The sequence below is a fragment of the Symphalangus syndactylus genome, chromosome 2 (assembly GCF_028878055.3).
Source record: "Symphalangus syndactylus isolate Jambi chromosome 2, NHGRI_mSymSyn1-v2.1_pri, whole genome shotgun sequence".
Lineage (NCBI taxonomy): Eukaryota > Metazoa > Chordata > Mammalia > Primates > Hylobatidae > Symphalangus > Symphalangus syndactylus.
This window is the reverse complement of record NC_072424.2, coordinates 44247702-44266860: the sequence shown is the minus strand read 5'-3', so window position 1 is coordinate 44266860 and position 19159 is coordinate 44247702. Positions and strand designations below refer to the sequence as shown.

At 38.0% G+C, this 19159-nt stretch overlaps 1 protein-coding gene across 11 annotated transcripts in view; it reads right to left on the bottom strand.

The window, feature by feature from the left end:
• NOC3L (NOC3 like DNA replication regulator) overlaps positions 1-17796 on the bottom strand; it is a 48687-nt gene extending 30891 nt beyond the window's left edge. For all 11 annotated transcript variants that reach the window (XR_010118407.1, XR_008652879.2, XR_010118420.1 and 8 more), the window contains exons 1-11: positions 17581-17796; positions 16415-16622; positions 12876-13008; positions 11966-12123; positions 11342-11398; positions 9796-9926; positions 7747-7908; positions 7162-7255; positions 4971-5146; positions 4113-4241; positions 978-1109 (exon numbers count right to left, since the gene is read on the bottom strand). Coding sequence is in view for 3 of the 11 variants with exons in the window: in XM_055254983.2 (XP_055110958.1) it covers positions 978-1109; positions 4113-4241; positions 4971-5146; positions 7162-7255; positions 7747-7908; positions 9796-9926; positions 11342-11398; positions 11966-12123; positions 12876-13008; positions 16415-16622; positions 17581-17589 (1389 nt within the window). In the remaining 8 variants the exon portion in view is untranslated. The remainder of the gene's footprint in view (positions 1-977; positions 1110-4112; positions 4242-4970; positions 5147-7161; positions 7256-7746; positions 7909-9795; positions 9927-11341; positions 11399-11965; positions 12124-12875; positions 13009-16414; positions 16623-17580) is intronic.
• Between the last annotated feature and the right edge of the window lie 1363 nt (positions 17797-19159).

Genomic DNA, 19159 nt, shown 5'->3' with positions numbered 1-19159 from the left:
TTCAATAAAATATCCTTTTTCTTCTACTTCCTAATGCTGTAAGAGCAGTAAATGATAATTTCTAAGCTACCTGAGGCACGGGGAACTGAGAAATTGTTTCCTTCTCTCATGAGAAGTTGTTAAAGAGCTGCCATGTTCTTATTAGTCTTTGTTTCCCCACCTCATCTATAAACACGCTCTTCTTAACAGAGCTATCCAACCTGCATTAGGATAGTATGATATAAATAGTTAAAATATGTACCTTCTTTTGTTCACAATTATTAAGTCTATTTTGATACTTCCATGTTTTCAAAATTAGACCCATTCAAAGATGAATATCCCCAGAGATTACTCTTGTTTTTACAAGCAACTTGATCACTCTAATAAACTGTTTAGAAATGTTCTGAGATGTGATGATAACAATAATAGTGATGATGGTGGTGGTACTAAAACTAAGGTTTATAAAACCTGCCAAGTGTTTTATATGCATCATCTCATTTAAACTGCACGATTACCCTGCAAGGTAGGTACTATTATTAGCCCCATTTATCAAAAAAATAAATAAATAAATGAAGTTTCCAAAGTTTCAGTAAATAAACAAGGGGCTGAAATTTCAACCCAAGTTTAAAATGCAAACCAATAAAGAAACAAGATTCAATTAACAGAAACTCACTTTGCTGCCAACTTCACGTGAATGCATCTTTTCTGTTAAGAAAGGAATCTGTGTATCACAACTCTAAACTGATCTAAAAAGCCAAAGGATAAAAGCCAGCATGGCAAAAATATCTTTTCATCTATTGCTCTTCTTGCCAATCATTATCAGTTAAAACTGATTTAAGAAAACATTTTTTTGCAGTAACAGGAAAAGATAAAATTCTCTAAATGATGTATTTCAAAACTTTTATATTTAACTATGATTTTTACGTGTGCCTGTAAGTTTAATCTAAGATCAAATAAACAGAAAATTTAAATGAAACAAAAGGGGAAATAAGTCAAACCTTTCTCTGCATTCTTGATAGAGATTTTCTCTTTTCTTTGAAAGTCATAAATTTTTTTGGTTTATTAATGTCTTCTGTATCTTTTTTCACTTCTACTTCCTTGATTCTTAGGCATAAAAATGTTTTTAACATCTAATATTGGAAAAAAAACACAAATATACAGCTTAATATTTATATTGCCCTCAAAAACTTTACATAGAAAAGCATTTAACAGTGTTACTTCCCTCGTTCATGCAAAAAACCTTCAAACATCTTTTATAACATTTTACACCAACTTCTTTTATCTGTATGCTATATTCAGTAACTTGTGTCTATGGAAGGACAGGAGCGAACATACAAAAAGGACACTAGCAAATACTAACTAAACATACAAAACTTTCTTTGCAGTTTAATGAGTATGAGGAAGAGAGAACACATGCCAACAGGATGACAAAGAGAAAACAGGCCAGGAAAAGGTTTGGATCAGTACGGGAGAAGATACACAAATTGCTGGGCCCTATCCCCAGAGTTTCTGATTCAGTAGGTCTGAGTTGAGCCCCAGAATTTGCATTCTAATTCCCAGCTGATGCTGGTCTGGGGACAAAAATAAAAATTATTGCTTTATGCCATTCAAAAATTCAGAAACTAATTTGGAAACTAGTGTTTTGTGTGATACAGCAAACTTCTCATACTGAAACACTAAGAACAAAAGGGGTTTAAAATGCTACACTTTCTCTGGATAAAATCACCCTACCGACCTCCCGCAGGCACAGCAGCATTCCTGGAAAAAACCTTGAGAACTACAGGTTTGTATTATTTTGATGTTCCAATATGCACATTTGGAAGAAAGTGGAGTATTTGGGATTACAGGGCTAAAAGCACAGAATGAAACGAGGAATAACTAAAGGCATAAAGAGTGAACCTGAAGTCATTCTAGGTATCAGAAAGACCAACTCTAAATATTTTGTAGGTACTGTATGTGCTCAAAATATCACCTACCAATGAAAAATAACTCCAAATCAAAAGATGTAGTTTTTATTCTAGCATCACGAAAGTTAAAGACTTTTCCTATGGCTGAGTTTCATGTTCAAGCCTTATCTGATTGCTCTACAATTCTGAGTAAAGATGCTAAATATGTTCTGTTACTTTCTTTTTTTTTTTTTTTTTTTTTGAGACGGAGTCTCGCTCTGTTGCCCAGCCTGGAGTGCAGTGACGCAATCTCGGCTCACTGCAAGCTCTGCCTCCTAGGTTCACGCCATTCTCCTGCCTCAGCCTCTCCGAGTAGCTGGGACTACAGGCGCCCGCCACCACGCCCAGCTAATTTTTTTGTATTTTTAGTAGAGACGGGGTTTCACCATGGTCTCAATCTCCTGACCTCATGATCCGCCCGCCTCGGCCTCCCAAAGTGCTGGGATTACAAGTGTGAGCCACCACGCCTGGCCTGTTCTGTTACTTTCATTTAATGTTTATAATTTTAGCAATTCAACTGAAATCAGATTTAAGAAAATAAAAAGGGATCTGATGCCAAAGGAAAACTGTGAAATTCAGAAATAAAATGGTAGAACAGCTTAACACCCAAAACTGTATTACTAAAAACAAATTAAAATATCTAAGACCTCAGTGAAGAAAACTATAAAATTTTACTTAAGAACATAAAAGAAGTCTAAAATAAATGGCAAGATATGATACTCTTGAATAGAAAAAATCAATTCTGTAAATATTTTAATTCATCCAAACTAATCAATACATTGAATCAATTCTAATCAGATTCTCTGTGTGGACTGTTTTGAGTGAAGGAAGTGAAAAACAGATTCTAAATTGCCTGGAGTAATATACTGAAATAAATAAGAATATTGTGGAGAAAAAAGAATAGTCATGTCTTTAATCAATTATACCCTTTCTGATTAGTATTGTACCAGATACCCAAACGTACTATAGATATAACACAATAATTAAGCAGCATTTTATATCAGCAGAAAAAAATGGTGATGAAATAACTGGCTGTCAAATTATTTAAAATATATACATAATATAAATATTTAATATACATTAAACTATATAAAAATATATATTCATTACATATATTAAACACAGATATTAAATCTGTACTCATACCACACATACGAAAATGTCAAATGGTTTAAATATTTAAATATAAAAATTAAAATTAAAAATCTCGGAAAGACTCCATAAATTGGGATTGAGGAGACTATGTGCATAACAAAAAATATAGCTTCATATATAAGGCTCAATACAGAATTAAAAGGCAAAGTAAAAAAGAGAAAAATCTGCAACCTATGTAACAAAGAGTTAATATTCTTATTATGTAATGCAAGCTCCACAAACAGATAGTTTCGTTTCTTTTGTTACTATTTTATTCCCAGGACCTAAAAAAAGTGCCTGGCACATAGCAGATATTTATTAAAATGAATATGTACTAAAAACTCATCACAAGTCATTAAGATAATTACTTTAAGAGAAAAATTGACAAATAATAAGCAGGTAAAAAAAGTTTATATATATATAAACTTTTCACCTACCCAACTAACAAAGATTAAATAGTAACATTCTGAGCAGGTAGGAGGGAACTGACACTCATATTCCTAGCAGGAACACAGTGATTAAATGTTTTTGAACAACAATTTGAGTTTGTAAATGTGATTACTGTTGGATCCAGCGTCTACATTTTATAAATTTAATTCACAGAATATTCACACAATATGAAAAAATAATATGGCAAAAATGTTCTCAACACTGACTGTGGCAGCAAAAATCTAGAAAAAACTCAGCTGTTCAACAATTAGGGCACACAATGGAATACTCTGGTAGGCATTAGAAAGAATGGGATAACCCTATACGTAAGTTCACAATATAGAAAATGAAAACTGTTCCAGAACAGTTTTCAAAGTATAACGCTATTTTTTATTTTAAAATATAAGCAAGTATATATGACTATATCTGCAAAGAAAAACATCCAGAAGGATAAATATCAAACCGTTAATAGTATCAAACATTTCAGGAGTTAACATCTTAAACACTTAAGGAGCTTCAATACTTTTTACTTCATACACTTATAAGGAATAAATTCCTCATAACAACTGAAAATCAACTTTGTAATTTAAAAACAAAATGCAAAGTAAAAAAAGAAAGGCTCACCTCTGGCCTAACTTCATAATTTCTGCCCTTCACAAAACCAGAAATCACTTTAATTACACCAAGAGAAGCTTGGCCTAATTTATCTTGCTTGAAGAGTTTCTTCACAGCTTCACAACACATTTCAGATATCTGAAAAATAAAATGTCACACTTAACCAGCGTTTCTCAACCTTAGCACTAACAGAATTCTTTGTTGTAGGGGGCTGTCCTAGGATGTTTAAAAGCCTCCGTGGACTTTCTCCACTAGATGCCAGTAGTTAAGACTCTATCGCCACCACAGTCATCACAATCAAAAATGTATGCAGACATTGCCTAATGTTCCCTGGGGGACAAATTTGCTTCCTGTTGTGAACCACTGCACTAAACTTATGTTCAAATAATTTTCTTCAGAGAGACAGTGTTTAATAAATTGACATTATTTTACCAATAAATAACTTTGGAAGAATTTTGTAGGGGGAAAAAAATCACATGGTGTATAATTTTCTTTTTTTATTCATTGATTGATTTTTTTTTTTTTTTTTTTGAGACGGAGTCTCGCTCTGTCGCCCAGGCTAGAGTGCAATGGCGCAATCTCGGCTCACTGCAAGCTCCGCCTCCCGGGTTCACGCCATTCTCCTGCCTCAGTCTCCCGAGTAGCTGGGACTACAGGCGCCCGCCACCACGCCTTGCTAATTTTTTGTATTTTTAGTAGAGACGGGGTTTCACCATGTTAGCCGGGATGGTCTCGATCTCCTGACCTCATGATCCGCCTGCCTCAGCCTCCCAAAGTGCTGGGATTACAGGCGTTAGCCACCATGCCTGGCCCAAACGGTGTATAATTTTCTAAGGAGGACAGCAATAACCATTTACAGCAACTCACCGATTTTGACATGTCATTCATGAGAGGGACAATCAATACGATGATGTTGTTGTGAAAGTTAAAATGAGGTAGTGCCACCAACAGCTCACACAAGCTCTTCACAGCGACTTCTGCCAGTCCTTTGTATGCCTTTAAGGAAACTACATTACTTTTTTTCAGCTTCCTCTGCTTCCAATCTAAACAAAAGATAACTGTAGTTACTGTACTCATTGGTCAAAAGTTAAACTAATTGGCTTTCTTTTACAATCAATGTACATTTTAACACACATACACACACACACACATTCCCACACCCCTTAAAAAAAGACTTCATATGCTGGGCGCAGTGGCTCACATCTGTAATCCCAGTGCTTTGGGAGGCCGAGGCGGGCAGATCACAAGGTCAGGAGATCGAGACCATCTTGACTAACATGGTGAAACCCCATCTCTACTAAAATCCAAAAAAAATTAGCCAGGCATGGTGGGTGGCACACGCCTATAGTCCTAGCTATTCAGGAGGCTGAGGCAGGGGAATCACTTGAACCTGGGAGGCAGAGGTTGCAGTGAGCTGAGATTGCACCACTGCACCCCAGCCTGGCAACAGAGCAAGACATCGTCTCAAAAAAAATTAAAAAAATTAAAAAAGACTTCATAATGGCTCGATCTGCTTAGGAAAGGTCCAATATGGAGACTACTAATTGCCACATATAGGAGGCAATTGAGCATTTGAAATGCAGCTAGTCCAAATTAAGATATACTCTAAGTATAAAATACAAACCAGATTTGAACTTAGTACTAAAAAAAACTGAGAATGTAAGACACTAATTTTTAAAATTGATTACGTGTTGAAATGATAATCTGAATATATATAATGTACTATTAAAATTAATTTCATTGCTTTTTAGTGTGTCTGCATTTTTTTTAAGTGACATATGTGGCTCATGTTACAGCTCTATCAGACAGAGATGGTTGCACAAAGATCCCAGGAGCTTTCCAAACAGTTCAGAAATTCAAAAACAAAAGAAAAACTCCCAGGCCCTCTCATTGGAAGAACAAACGCTAATAGGGTGCCAGCTGGAACACCAGAACATAGAAACAATATCCATACTACCCACCTCCATCCCACTATACTCCACTACCTTTATGCCCTTATTAGGCCAACAGGATTCAGCGGTCCTATTCCAGCTGATAGCAATGGGTGATCTTAGTAAATAAGCTGGGTAAATGAGCCAATTAGGCCAAATGAAAGCACCTGGCCTAGGCAACCAACTATCTTCCCTATTCCTACCCCTATTTTTTCTGTCCTTCCTTTTCTGAAGAAAAAGATTTTAAGAGTTTATCATCCCAAATAATTGACTCATATATCCATTTTCAAGGCATGCAAATATCCATTTCTAGTTATCCTTCTATTTATTTATTCATTTCTTTTGAGACAGGGTCTCACTCTATCGCCCAGACTGCAGTGCAGTGGCATAATCATAGCTCACTGCAGGCTCAAACTTCTGGACTCAAGTGATCCTCTCAGCTCAGATCTCCAGTAGCTGGGGCTCTATAGGCATGGGCCATCATGCCTAATTTTTTTTTTTTTTTTTTTTTTTTTTTTTTTTTTTTTTAGAGACAGGAGTCTCACTACATTCCCCAGGCTGGTCTCAAACTCCTGGCTTGGAGCAATCCTCCTGCCTCAGCCTCCAAAAGCACTGGGGTTACAGGTGTGACCCACCACGCCTGGCCTCTAGTTATCCTTCTTCCCTGACTACCATGCCTCCAAATAAAAAAACAGCAGAATAAATCCCAACTGTTCATAACAATGTATTTTGTTAAATGCATTGTAGTCAACAAAAATACAACTACTTACTAAAAACTGCAGCAATAATACTAATAATTGATAAAATATAGTGTATAGTACATGCTAGGCACTGTTTTAAGCACCTCATATCTACAAACTCAGTTACTTCTTACAGTAATCCAGAAAGGTAAGTACTATAATTATTTCCATTTTTTAGACAGGAAAACAGACACAGAAAGACTATGTAATTTTCCCATCACATAGGTAGTAAGTGGTGGAGCCAGGATTTGACCCCTGGAAGTCTGACTCTAGATTCTGTTCCTGACCATACCTGCCTCTCACTACACAACACAGAACACAGTACAGAATTCACCTTCATGATCAAGGCTAAGTATGTTACATACTTTTAAGATATGTTTAATATACCTTTAACCATTTGTTCCAGATTTTCCAAATAAAACTTGTATTGGCTAACCAGGCCTTCTTCAAATTCTCTTAACTTCTGGGTTTCTTTTCGGGTCTGAAAAGACCAAAAAGGTCAATCATTTTTTAAAATCAGCATATTAAAACCCCAAAATTAGTATAAAATATGGGTGTCTAGTATACACCCAGTACTATTTAAAAAAACAAAAAACAAAAAACGCGACAGTCGTTTAGGCCGGGTGCCGTGGCTCATGCCTATAATCTCAGCACTTTGTGAGGCAGAGGCGGGTAGATCACCTGCAGTCAGGAGTTTGAGACCAGCCTGGCCAACGTGGGGAAACCCCGTCTCTACTAAAAACACAAAAATTAGCTGGGCCTGGTGGCGCATGCCTATGGTCCCAGCTACTCAGGGGGCTGAGGCAGGAGAATCGCTTGAACCGGAAGGCAGAGCTTGCAGTGAGCCAAGATCATGCCACTACACTCTAGTCTGGGCGACAGAGTAAAACTCTGCCTCAAAAAAAAAAAGTCTCTCTCTCCAAAATGTTTAGTTATTTTAGATAGTAATTATATCTAGTAATCTAGCATTACCTTAGTAGATTTTTCTGCTTCTGTGAGGGGCCGGATTTTATATGAAGGAGTAATATCTTTAAATAACTCCATCAGAGAAACAATTACCAGCTTTCGAACAGTAACAGCCACATCAGGATCTTGTTCCATCAACATAGAACGTAATTCTTTCAATTTTTTAATCTGTTAAAGAAATAGCTTATAAAGCTGGAGAAATCATGACAAACAATTTTGAACAAAAGACAACAACCCCACATCCGGCAAAGTAAGCAGAATTCACACAATGACTCCAAGTCTAGTCATGCCACACCAAACTCCAGACACTGCTCACTTTACCAAGAGATAAGTCACTGAAGTTATAAGGTAATTGTATTAGTCCATTCTTGTGTTGCTAGAAAGAAATGCCTGAGGCTGGGTAATTTATAAAGAAAAGAGGTTTATTTTGGCTTATAGTTCTGCAGGCTGTAGAGGAAGCTCGGTGCCAGCATCTACTCCTGGTGAGGCCTCAGGAAACTTACGATCAAGGCAGAAGGCAAAGGGGGAGCCAGCATGTCACAGGAAAGATAGGGGAGGTGCTAAGCTCTTTTAAACAACCAGCTCTCACATGAACTACCAGAGTGAGAAGTCACTTGTTACCACAAGGATGGCACCAAGCCATTCATGAGGGATCCACCCCTGTGATCTAAACACCTCCCACCAGGCCCACTTCCAACATCAGAGGTCACATTTCAACATAAGATTTGGAGGCGACACACATCCAAACTATATCAGTAATCATATTTTTGTCATATAGTTAGAAAAATATGATCTTAAAAAGTTTACATTTATTATTTAGCTATTTTGGGAAATTCTTTTTTGCTGGATTTTCCTAAAGTACGTGTGTCCTATTTTTCTAAAAACGCTTTTCAAAATATACTAAAATGTTATATACATTAACCAAATATATTAATCATACACATGAATTAATCGGGAATTACATGTAATATAGCCACATTAACTTGAGCTTCAAAGATAATTTCTATGATGGTTTCAACTGCTTTGATAAACTACTATTGTCTGTGAGCACAGGTTCCTGAGTAGAAGATCTGGGTTCCAATCCAGTGACTGTTAAAATCTGGAACAAATCACTTGGGTTTTTTAAGTCTCAATTTTCCAGCTGTAAAATTAGATCAATCTCTTATGCCTATGGTTTTGTAATGATTGAGAGAATACAAATAAGAAATATTCCAAATCTCTCTTCCCTAATTCTGCTCTAGATCTTCCCCTCACTCCATTAGAAAAGGACAAGTACTACTCTAAAGCATTCCCACATGAAATTTGCTTCTATAAATGTAAATAAGCTATTTTATCATTTGATAAACAAATACTTGTTATAATAGTATGCTGGGGACACCAGCATAACAATAATATCATTTTATATGACTTCACGTATATTTCATCATATAGTCCTCACCACAAAGTTTTGAAAAAGACACTGTCCTTTTTTAGAGATGAAAGAGTCTTGGATAAATAACTCACCCAAAGTCTCACAGATAGTACTTATCAGGACCAAGAGTAAACCTCAGATTTCTCTAGTTCATGTGTTATAACCATCACTAACTCACCACTATACACATGGCACAATAACACTTTGACTTTGGCTCTAGTTCACTTAAAATATTTTTAACTTACAAATATTCCAGAACTAATTCCATACATTTCCCTGTAGCGTGCTCCTTTTTAAAAACTCCACAGGTAAGTCAAGCAAATTTGCAAGCAGGTTCCTCCTCCCTAATACAATTTTATAAACTTAAACATTTTTAGAGTTATAACATGTCCAGTGTTTTCATATATGAAGATGAGGAGAATACGATTCAGAGAGTTTAAGTAACTTTTCTAGGATTACAAAAGAAATTAAGTTCAGACATAGCATTAAGCTAAGATTCTGTCTACTCTTACTCTAACCCAGCTACTATGTTTAGTTAATGCTTTTCCTTTTAGTGCATGCTTATAGGTAACAAGGGAATCTTAACAATTCGGCATTTACACCATACCTAATATAAAGAGCCTAAAGAAATTAATACTACCTACATTACTTTCTGGATCTGATAATATGGCAGATGCCAAGGCTGCAATATGCATCTTCTTCTCTTGTAATTTCTTCTTTCTCTCAATCAAATGTTCTTCTATGGTCAGCTCTCGAATAGGATCTTCAATGATCTCTACAACAGATTAGATGTTCCCTTACATATTCCTCTGCTTACAAGTATCCAAGAATCTTAATAAAATATTTTTACAGTAATAATAATAATGACGACAGCTAAGAATTTTGTATTTATTACTACACATCATCTCCTCAACAATAATACAGGTACTATCATTAGACCCATTTTATAGATAAGAAAACCGAAGCAAAGGAAGAGAAAATAACTTGGCTAAGCTCATAAACCAAAGAGAAATAGGATTCAAACTCAGGCAGTCTGATTCTAGAGCTCTTTTTTTTTTTTTTTGGGACAGGGTCTCACTTGGTCACCTAGGCTGGAGTACAGTGGCACTATCACAGCTTACTGCAGCCTCCACCTCCCAGGCTCAATTGATCCTCCCACCTCAGCCTCCCCAGTAGCTGAGACCATAGGTGTGAGCCACAATACCCAGCTAATTTTTGTATTTTTTGTAGAGACAGGGATTCACCATGTGGCCCAGACTGGTCTGGAACTCCTGGGCTCAAGTGATCCTCCCACCTCAGCATCCCAAAGTGCTTTGATTACAGGCATGAGCCAGTGTAACCAGCCTAGAGCTCATATTCTTAGCTTCTATGCTAATAAGCCCAAAATAATTCATATTAATTAACGAATAGGATAATCCTATTTAGTTTTAAGTACAGAATATTCTCCTTTGTTTTTAATACTATATATTACTTTACACAAACTAATACTTCATAGTTTTGGGCTACAGAAAAACATGTCCACCTTAGGAAATTCATAGGGAACTAGATTTAATCAACACTAGCATAATCTGTAATGGTTTTATGATGGGTGACTGAAAACAGTTAAACAGTTGACCTGTAATTCATTTTTGCTATTAATGAGGTCTGCTAAGCGAAAGTAAAATTTAACTAGACTATTCTGTCACAAATTCCAAACTAATATAATTTCAAACAATAAAATGCATTATTTCAGTTCAACTTTGATTAAATGGTCCTAGGTAATAGAAACTGACATTCAATAATTATATGAAACATATACAAGTATAATTGCGCTAAAAACAAACCAAAATGACTTCATACTACAGAATCGCTTTTGTAATTTAAAGCTAAAAAGTTAACAGTTATTTGCAAGTAGGTCTTTCTCTTACAATTAAAAGGAATTCAGAACAGTAATAATTAACAAGACACACTTCTTGTATGCCTAGATATTACAAATACGATTGTGTAAATTTTTCCATATTCGAAAAAATAATCTATTAATAATTCCACAAGGTGAAGCTTTCAAATGTGGAAAAATGTTCAAAGTGACCTTGAAATGAGCAGTACTCCAAAATGTACCTTCCAGATTTTATCTAAAATTAACTCACATTTACTATTATGCAAAAAAATTAATTCTCAATTAACAATTTAGTAACTATACAGACATATTACCTTCCTCAAGTTCCCTCTCTTCTTCTTGATCCTCTTCATCTTTGTTACTATCAGTAACTATATGGAAAACGTGTATTAAAACTGTGATATGTACTTAAGTGGTAAAACTGTAAAGAAATGCTAGGAGGTGATTACGATAAAACTCAGGATAGCAGTTACTTTTATGGGAAGAGCGCAATTAGTGATTGAGGTGAGCACAAGGGAGGACTCTGGAAGCTAGCAGTAGTTTTTTTTCTTGTCTAGATAGTAGTTTTATAGGTATGCGCTTTGTTATAAACCATGTAACTTCACATCTTTGATATATGAACTTTTCTGTTTTATTTCACATACAAAAGAAGATACATTAAAAAAGAAAGCTAACCAAGAACAGTTAATATGCTCTAATTTTAGAAACAACAAAATTTAGTGAAAAGAAAATCACCTGAACATTGTAGCTTCAGTTGTCCTCACAGTACAAATTGGTACCTGAGATAATCTATAATTCTGGCCCAAATCATCAAGCTTGCTATAAGACTAATTGAGTATTTTGTAGATACTGGTAAAATTAAATTTTGAGTGAAAAAAACACGTGATATCAGTAAGGGGGTAAAAGTTCAACTAATATTACCAGCTTATTAGATTCACCTGGCTTCTCCCTAGTCTGTGGGATTATACCACTTTTATCTTTGATAGGAAGTAAATGAATCAGTTCCTTCTCTGGTGCAGTTTGCAGAGTTCTTGGTATTTTTTCATATTTATCTATAATGCGTTCATGCTTCCGTTTCTTCGCATGAACAGGCTCACTGCAGGGGAAAAAAAGATCAAATTTCAGTCTTAATAGATCTAAAAAGTTATTTAGAGACCTATCATTTCAAAAGTACAGAAAAATAAACCACCAGCCAACTTTCAATAGGTATATGGATATTAGCACTTAGGCCAGTGTCTGGCACATAGCAGGCACTCAAACAGCAAATGAATAAATGAAATGGGTAAACAACCTACCACACAAACTCAAACTTTGGCTACATCCAGTTTTCCCTCTAGATGCAAAATAAAGGTGAAAGTTACAGCAGATTCTTTTTGAAGAACGGTTCATAAAACCAAGTGTGACTCTTACTTTCCCAAAATCTTTAGAGTATAGCATAGACTTTGGAGTTTAAAAGGTCCAAGTTTAAATTCCAGATACTTGTGACTGCAGGGAACCATCAGTTTCCTCTCTGGAAATGGGAATAAGACTTACCAGCAGGGTAATGAGGATTAAGTGAGATCATAGCCATAAAGAACTCAGAACTGTTCGGCCAATACCTCAAAGTGAGAACAGCATTCTTCCCCCATTCACTCTACTTCACTATTCAGACTCAAAAGAAAGGTGCACATTAAATGAAATCACCTTGCCTTATACATGAACCTCCTTTATTTAGGAAATAAGCTAAATGTTTATTCTTTGTAAACATTGTGCTCAAAGGTGAACACCTTGAACCACCTAAGTGAAATTCAGAACCAAGTTTTTAACACTAAATGGATATGAATGATTATAACCCAAATGAAGTATTACCTAGAAGAAAGATCTCTTGTTAGAAAAGATGCTCTTTGTCCTAAATCCTTCATTAACTGTAAGTCATCTTCATCCATCATATCTAAAGGAAGGGCTTCTTCTTCTTCCTCTTCTTCCCTCTCAATCCTTTTACCTGTACCACACACAAAGAAAAATTAGAAACAAGTATCAGAGATGTAGAACTCTCTGCATTTTGGGTTTAAACAGGAAAAGCTTACACTTTCTGAAGCAATCCTCCCACTCCAGCCTCCCAAAATGCTGGGATTACAGGGGTGGGCCATGGCTCCCAGCTGAGCCCAGTGTTTCTAAATGGAAGAACTACCGATAGGCTAGGCAAACAATTCTTTGTTGTACTGGGGTGTTCTGAGTCTGGAAAAATGCTAGCATCTCTGACTCCTGCAATCCAAATGCCAATAGCATTCCCAGGTTATTGTAAAAACCAAAAACTAAACGTCTCCACACACTCTGAAATGCCTTTCAGGACGTTTGAGAACCAATGACTTAGCCCCTCAGCTCCTTCTCATCTCCAATTACTTTCACTTCATATTCCATTTCAGCCAGCCTCTCTAATGGCCACATTCCAAACCCTGGTGCTCACCCCTCTCTCTGACACAAGCTTTTAATCTTCCAGCTCCCATTCAGTTACTTCCACAGCATTTCTTCCTTAACCAACTATGTAACCTTTCAATCCACTGACCACTCCACTTTCTATCTACCAGTGCGTTCTGTCTTCACTCCCTCACTTAGACTGCAAGATTATCACTTCAACCACGCTCTTGCCAATATCCTCAACTATTTTTCTTTCAACACTTCAGGCACTCACATCTAACAAAATCCCAACTACAGATCATTCTAACTTCTCTTTCTGCTCACTGTCTGCGTCTTGCTCTCTTTCTCCTTTTTTTATTTAAAAAAAAAAAAAGTCAACTAAGTGCCAGGCACTGAAGTGCTGAGGATTCAACTATGAATAAAACAATCTTAGCTTCTTTCCCAGCAGAACTTACAATTCTTCCTGACCCATTAAAACTCGTAAATCTTGGCCGGGTGTGGTGGCTCACACCTGTAATCTTAGCACTTTGGGAGGCCGAGACAGGTGGATTGCTTGAGGTGAGAAGTTCAAAACCAGCCTGGCCAACGTGGTGAAACCCCGTCTTTACTAAAAATACAAAAAATTAGTCAGGCGTGGTGGCACATGCCTGTAATCCTAGCTACTTGGGAAGCTGAGGCAGGAGAATCACTTGAACCCAGTAGGCAGAGATTGCAATGAGCAGAGCAGAGATCATGCCACTGAACTCCAGCCTGGGCAACAAGTGTGAAACTCCGTCTCAAAAAAAAAAAAAAAACCTAGTAAATCTTGCTATATAAATGTACACACTGCACAGAATGGCACTCCTATCTACTTCAAATGAGCCTTCCAAATTTAATAATCCCATTAAAAAATGGGCAAAAGATATGAATAGACATTTCTCAAAAGAAGACATACAAATGGCAAACAGGTATATGAAAAGGTGCTCAACAACACTGATCATCAGGGAAATGTAAATCAAAATTACAATGAGATACCATCTCATCCTAGTTAAAAAGGCTTTTATCCAAAAGACAGGCAGTAACAATGCTGGCAAGGATGTACAGAAAAGGGAACTCTCATACACTGTCGGTGGAAATGTAAATTAGCACAACCACTATGGAGAAAAGTTTGAAAGTTCCTCAAAAAACTAACACTAAAAATGGAACTACTATATAATCCAGCAATCCCACCCACTGCTAGGCATGAATCCAAAAAAAAGAAATCAGTATACCGAACAGATATCTGCACTCCCATGTTCATTCAGCACTATCCACAAGAGCCAAGACTTGGAAACAACTTAAGTGTTCATAAACAGATGAATGGATAAAGAAAATACGGGGCCGGGCACAGTGGCTCACACCTGTAATCCCAGCACTTTGGGAGGCCAAGGCGGGCGGATCACGAGGTCAGGAGATCGAGACCATCCTGGCCAACATGGTGAAACCGCGGCTCTACTAAAAATACAAAAATCAGCCAGACGTGGTGGTGTGCGCCTGTAATCCTAGCTACTCGGGAGGCTAAGGCAGAAAAATTACTTGAACTGGGGAGTCAGAGGTTGCAGTGAGCCAGGATCGCGCCACTGCACTCCAGCCTGGCAACAGAGAGAGACTCCGTCTCAAAAAAATAATAATAATTTAAAAAAAAAAGAAAATATGGTACATATACACAATGTAGTATTATTCAGACACAAAAAAGAATGAGATCCTGTGTGCAACAACATGGATGAAACCAAAGGCCATTATGCTAAGTTAAATAAGCTAGGCACAGAAAGACAAATTTCACATGTTCTCACTTATTTGTGGTGGCTAAAAATTAAAACAACTGAACTCATGAAGAGAGTAGAATGATGGTTACCACTGGCTAGGAAAGGCAGTTGGAGGAGATAGGAGTAGGGATGGTTAATGGGTACAAAAATACACTTAGATAGAAAAAGATGTAGTATTTGATAGGATGACTACAGTCAACAATAATTTATTGTATGTTTTAAAATAACTAAAAAAGTATAACTAGATTGTTTGTAACACAAAGATAAATGCTTGAGGTGATGGATACCACATTTACTCTGATGTGATTATGCATTGTATGCCTGTATCAAAGTACCTCATGTATCCCATAAATATATACACCTACTATGTACCCACAACATTAGAAAAAAAAAAACTTTAGCTGGGTGCAGTGGCTCACCCTTACAATCCCAGCACTTTTGGAGGCTGAAGCAGGAAGATCGCCTGAGCCCAGGAGGTCAAGGCTGTAGTGGGCTATTTTTGCACACTGCACTCCAGCATGGGTGACAGAACAAGACCCTATCTATTTAAAAAAATAATAATAATAATAATTTTTTTAAAATGGACCTGAGAAGACTGAACAGTTGTCTAATAAACTGATATAGTCAAATAAGAATACCCTAAAAGTATCAGTAAAGTTGTAGAACTAGCCTGACTCAAAATAGTCATATTCCTTACATGTTTTGAGTACTTAAGAGTTTTTTAGATAGTTTTACAAAATAACCATGACAATTACAACTCAATTTCACCCCAAGTTTCCACATGAAAAGAAAGCCAGAAGTTTAGAAGTGTACCTTGGCAATACTGTGAAGAGTGAACCAGAGACAAGCAATGTTCTTACCTTACCTAACTGCTGGTGAATGGGAAAGTGGCAGCACTGGCACACTGCCCAACATTTATGTACCTGAGTACTTTCAGTTTGTTTTCCCAAGTACTGCATCTTCAGATCTGCTTTCCAGACAAACTAAAAGCAGAAGCTTGAATGAATACTGTATTGAAATGTTTTCTCATACTGACTGTGATAAAGCATATATGCTTTATAGCAGTCCTATAGGACTACTATCCTTACCCACTCTAGGAAGATCTGAGAACAAGAAAAGCGATTACTAGAAAGCAAAGTTATTTCCATGAAGAACACTTCAGAATAAATCAATGGAAACCAGAGCACATGATGTTTTCACAATTACCTGGTCGCTTTTCCTTTGGGTTCTCCAATGGAATGGGTTTCTTAGACACAGCATCTTTCACAGCTTGCCTTAGTTTCCTCTGTTCTTTTCGGTACTTCTTGAGAGAGCTTTGCTGTTTAAACTGCTTATTTTTTAGCTTGTTTTCAAGTTTGACTTTACTAGTTTTTATTAACTTGCGAAAGCTTGGGATCTGTTTTTTATTTCTTCTCTAGAAAATAACAGAAAGAATACTGCATACCCAGAAACTTATTTTTAAAATCAGGCTAAAGAGAACTGATTACAAATTTCATCAGACCAATTCCACAATTTCAATGTCCCACAGCCATGGACTTGCATATGAGAGCTAAAACCAAACGATGGCTTTAATCCTACAGAAGAACGCTACAGCATCAGTTATTCAACCCTAATCCACAGCAATTCAAAAGGTTCTACGATCCCCAAACAGGTTAAGAACCACTGATCTAGTAGTGATAAGAGGCTATTCAAGGCTAGTTTAACACCTGGAGTTTAACACGTTCAAAACAAAATGCTGGCTGTCTTTAATAAAACTTACATTTATCTACGATTTTATCATTTACAAAGTGCTCCAACAAATCACCTCCAACAGCCTAGTTGAGTACTGACTGCTGTTATCCTTACATTACTGATGAAGCTGCCAAAAGACCCATAAACTAAGGAGGGCAAAACTGAATTCGGATCTTTGGATTCCACTTCTCTTGCTGGTGACTCCTCATTCAGAAATCCCAAAGTTAGTCCTGAACCCCAGGACTACCTCTTATTTTCTGTGAGAACCAGGGCAAATCACTTGCTTTTCTATCTCTTTACCCTTTATGGGTACCGTGACTCACAACATAAACCCGCTGAGGGTAGGACTCTGCTTCTCATTTGTGAAAAACGAGTTCGAAAGACGGTCTTGAAAAATTCCTTCAAAGTCTCAAATCCCACGGATGCAAAACTCCGTGCCTGTCTCTTCGTGATACCGTGAAGTCGTGCGCGCACGCAGTGGGTAACCAAGGATGAGCTCGGTGTAAAGACTGGAAAGCCCCCAGTCTAAACCACCGCCCCCTAGACAAGGGTGAAAACCTGCCTAAAAGCTAACTCAGGCAGTGACTCTATCACCCGGAGGGGCCCTAGGCCGCGGGGACCGGGCTTCTGAGAACACTTACCGCCTTCATCCTTAGGCCTTAAAGGAATGCCGGCCAGACAAGTTCACCAGAAGCAGGGTTAATATAAAAATCCCGGCGAATGACACACGTGCCGAAGCCCCTACACTACCACAGCCGGAAGCGGCCTTCAGTCCCTCCCAATCCTCCGCCGCCGGAAGTGAGGGCGGGACTTCCGTAAACAGGTTCGGCTCGCGCCCTCTCGCGGTGACTGTCTCCCGGCCCTGGGCCGGTTGCGCCCCGGCGTGCGCGCGCGGACTGGCACGAGCGAAGCCCCGAGGGGCGTCGGTGCCAAAGGCGGGAAGCCGGGTGGGAGGGGCGCATTTTGCAAGGTTATCTGAGCATGATTCTTTGACTCTCGCCCTATTTATTTTTTAAAACCTTGGGAAAATCGGGCTCCTCCTCTCAGAATGAGAGGACTTGGTTTTTTCATCACCTCACTGCATTTTGTGCCTCTCCTCACGTTGCTTATCTCATGCTGTTATAGATACTGATTTTCGTAGTCTTTTTCCTCCATACAGTCCTCAGGGCAGAAAGAAGCTTATTTCTTTTGTGTAATGCCTGCCCCTCGACGGACATTCTGGCCGTGTTTGTAGAATGGCGAATAATTTCTCATCAGCCTCGGTCACTTAAAAGTCTGATTCTTAGTGTTTTATTTTGCAATTTTTTTTGCTTTAATTTTTAACCATTGTCTGATAAAGAACTGTATCCGTGGCTGGGTGCGGTGGTTCACGCTTGTAATCCCAGCACTTTGGGAGGCCGAGGCGGGTGGATAACCTGAGTTCCAGGAGTTCGAGACCAGCCTGGCCAACATAGTGAAACCCTGTCTCTACTAAAAATACAAAAATCAGCCAGACGTGGTTGCGTGCGCCTGTAATCCTAGCTACTCGGGAGGCTGAGGCAGGGGAATCGCTTGAACCCAGGAGGCGGAGGTTGCAGTGAGCCGAGATCACACCACTGCACTCCAGCCTGGGTGACAGAGCAAGGCTGTCTCAAAAAAAAAAAAAAAAAAACTGTATCTGCATTTCAGTATCTTACAACTTTGGGTAAATTCTGTCTGCTTAGTAATTTCACCAAAGTCGTTTTTTGTTTTTGTTTTTGTTTTTTTGTGACGGAGTCTTGTTCTGTCGCCCAGGCTGGAGTGCAGTGGCGCAATCTCGGCTCACTGCAAGCTCCGCCGCCCAGGTTCACGCCATTCTCCTGCCTCAGCCTCCCGAGTAACTGGGACTACAGGCGTCCACCAGTACGCCCGGCTAATTTTTTGTATTTTTAGTAGAGACGGGGTTTCACCGTGTTAGCCAGGATGGTCTCGATCTCCTGACCTCGTGATCCGCCCACCTCGGCCTCCCAAAGTGCTGGGATAACAGGCATGAGCCACTGTGCCCGGCCTAAAGTTCATTTTTACAGGAAGTTTTATGGATTGCAAGAATAAGAGTGTCAAAATGCTTGTCTCTCAAAGACTTTTTTTTTCTCAATAAATTTAAGCATTCCACTTCAAGTTTTTTGTGGGTTTTTTTGAGTCTATGATTTTTGAGCATGGCCCTGACACAGAGTCTGGCCTCGCAGTCCTGAGCAGGTGGGA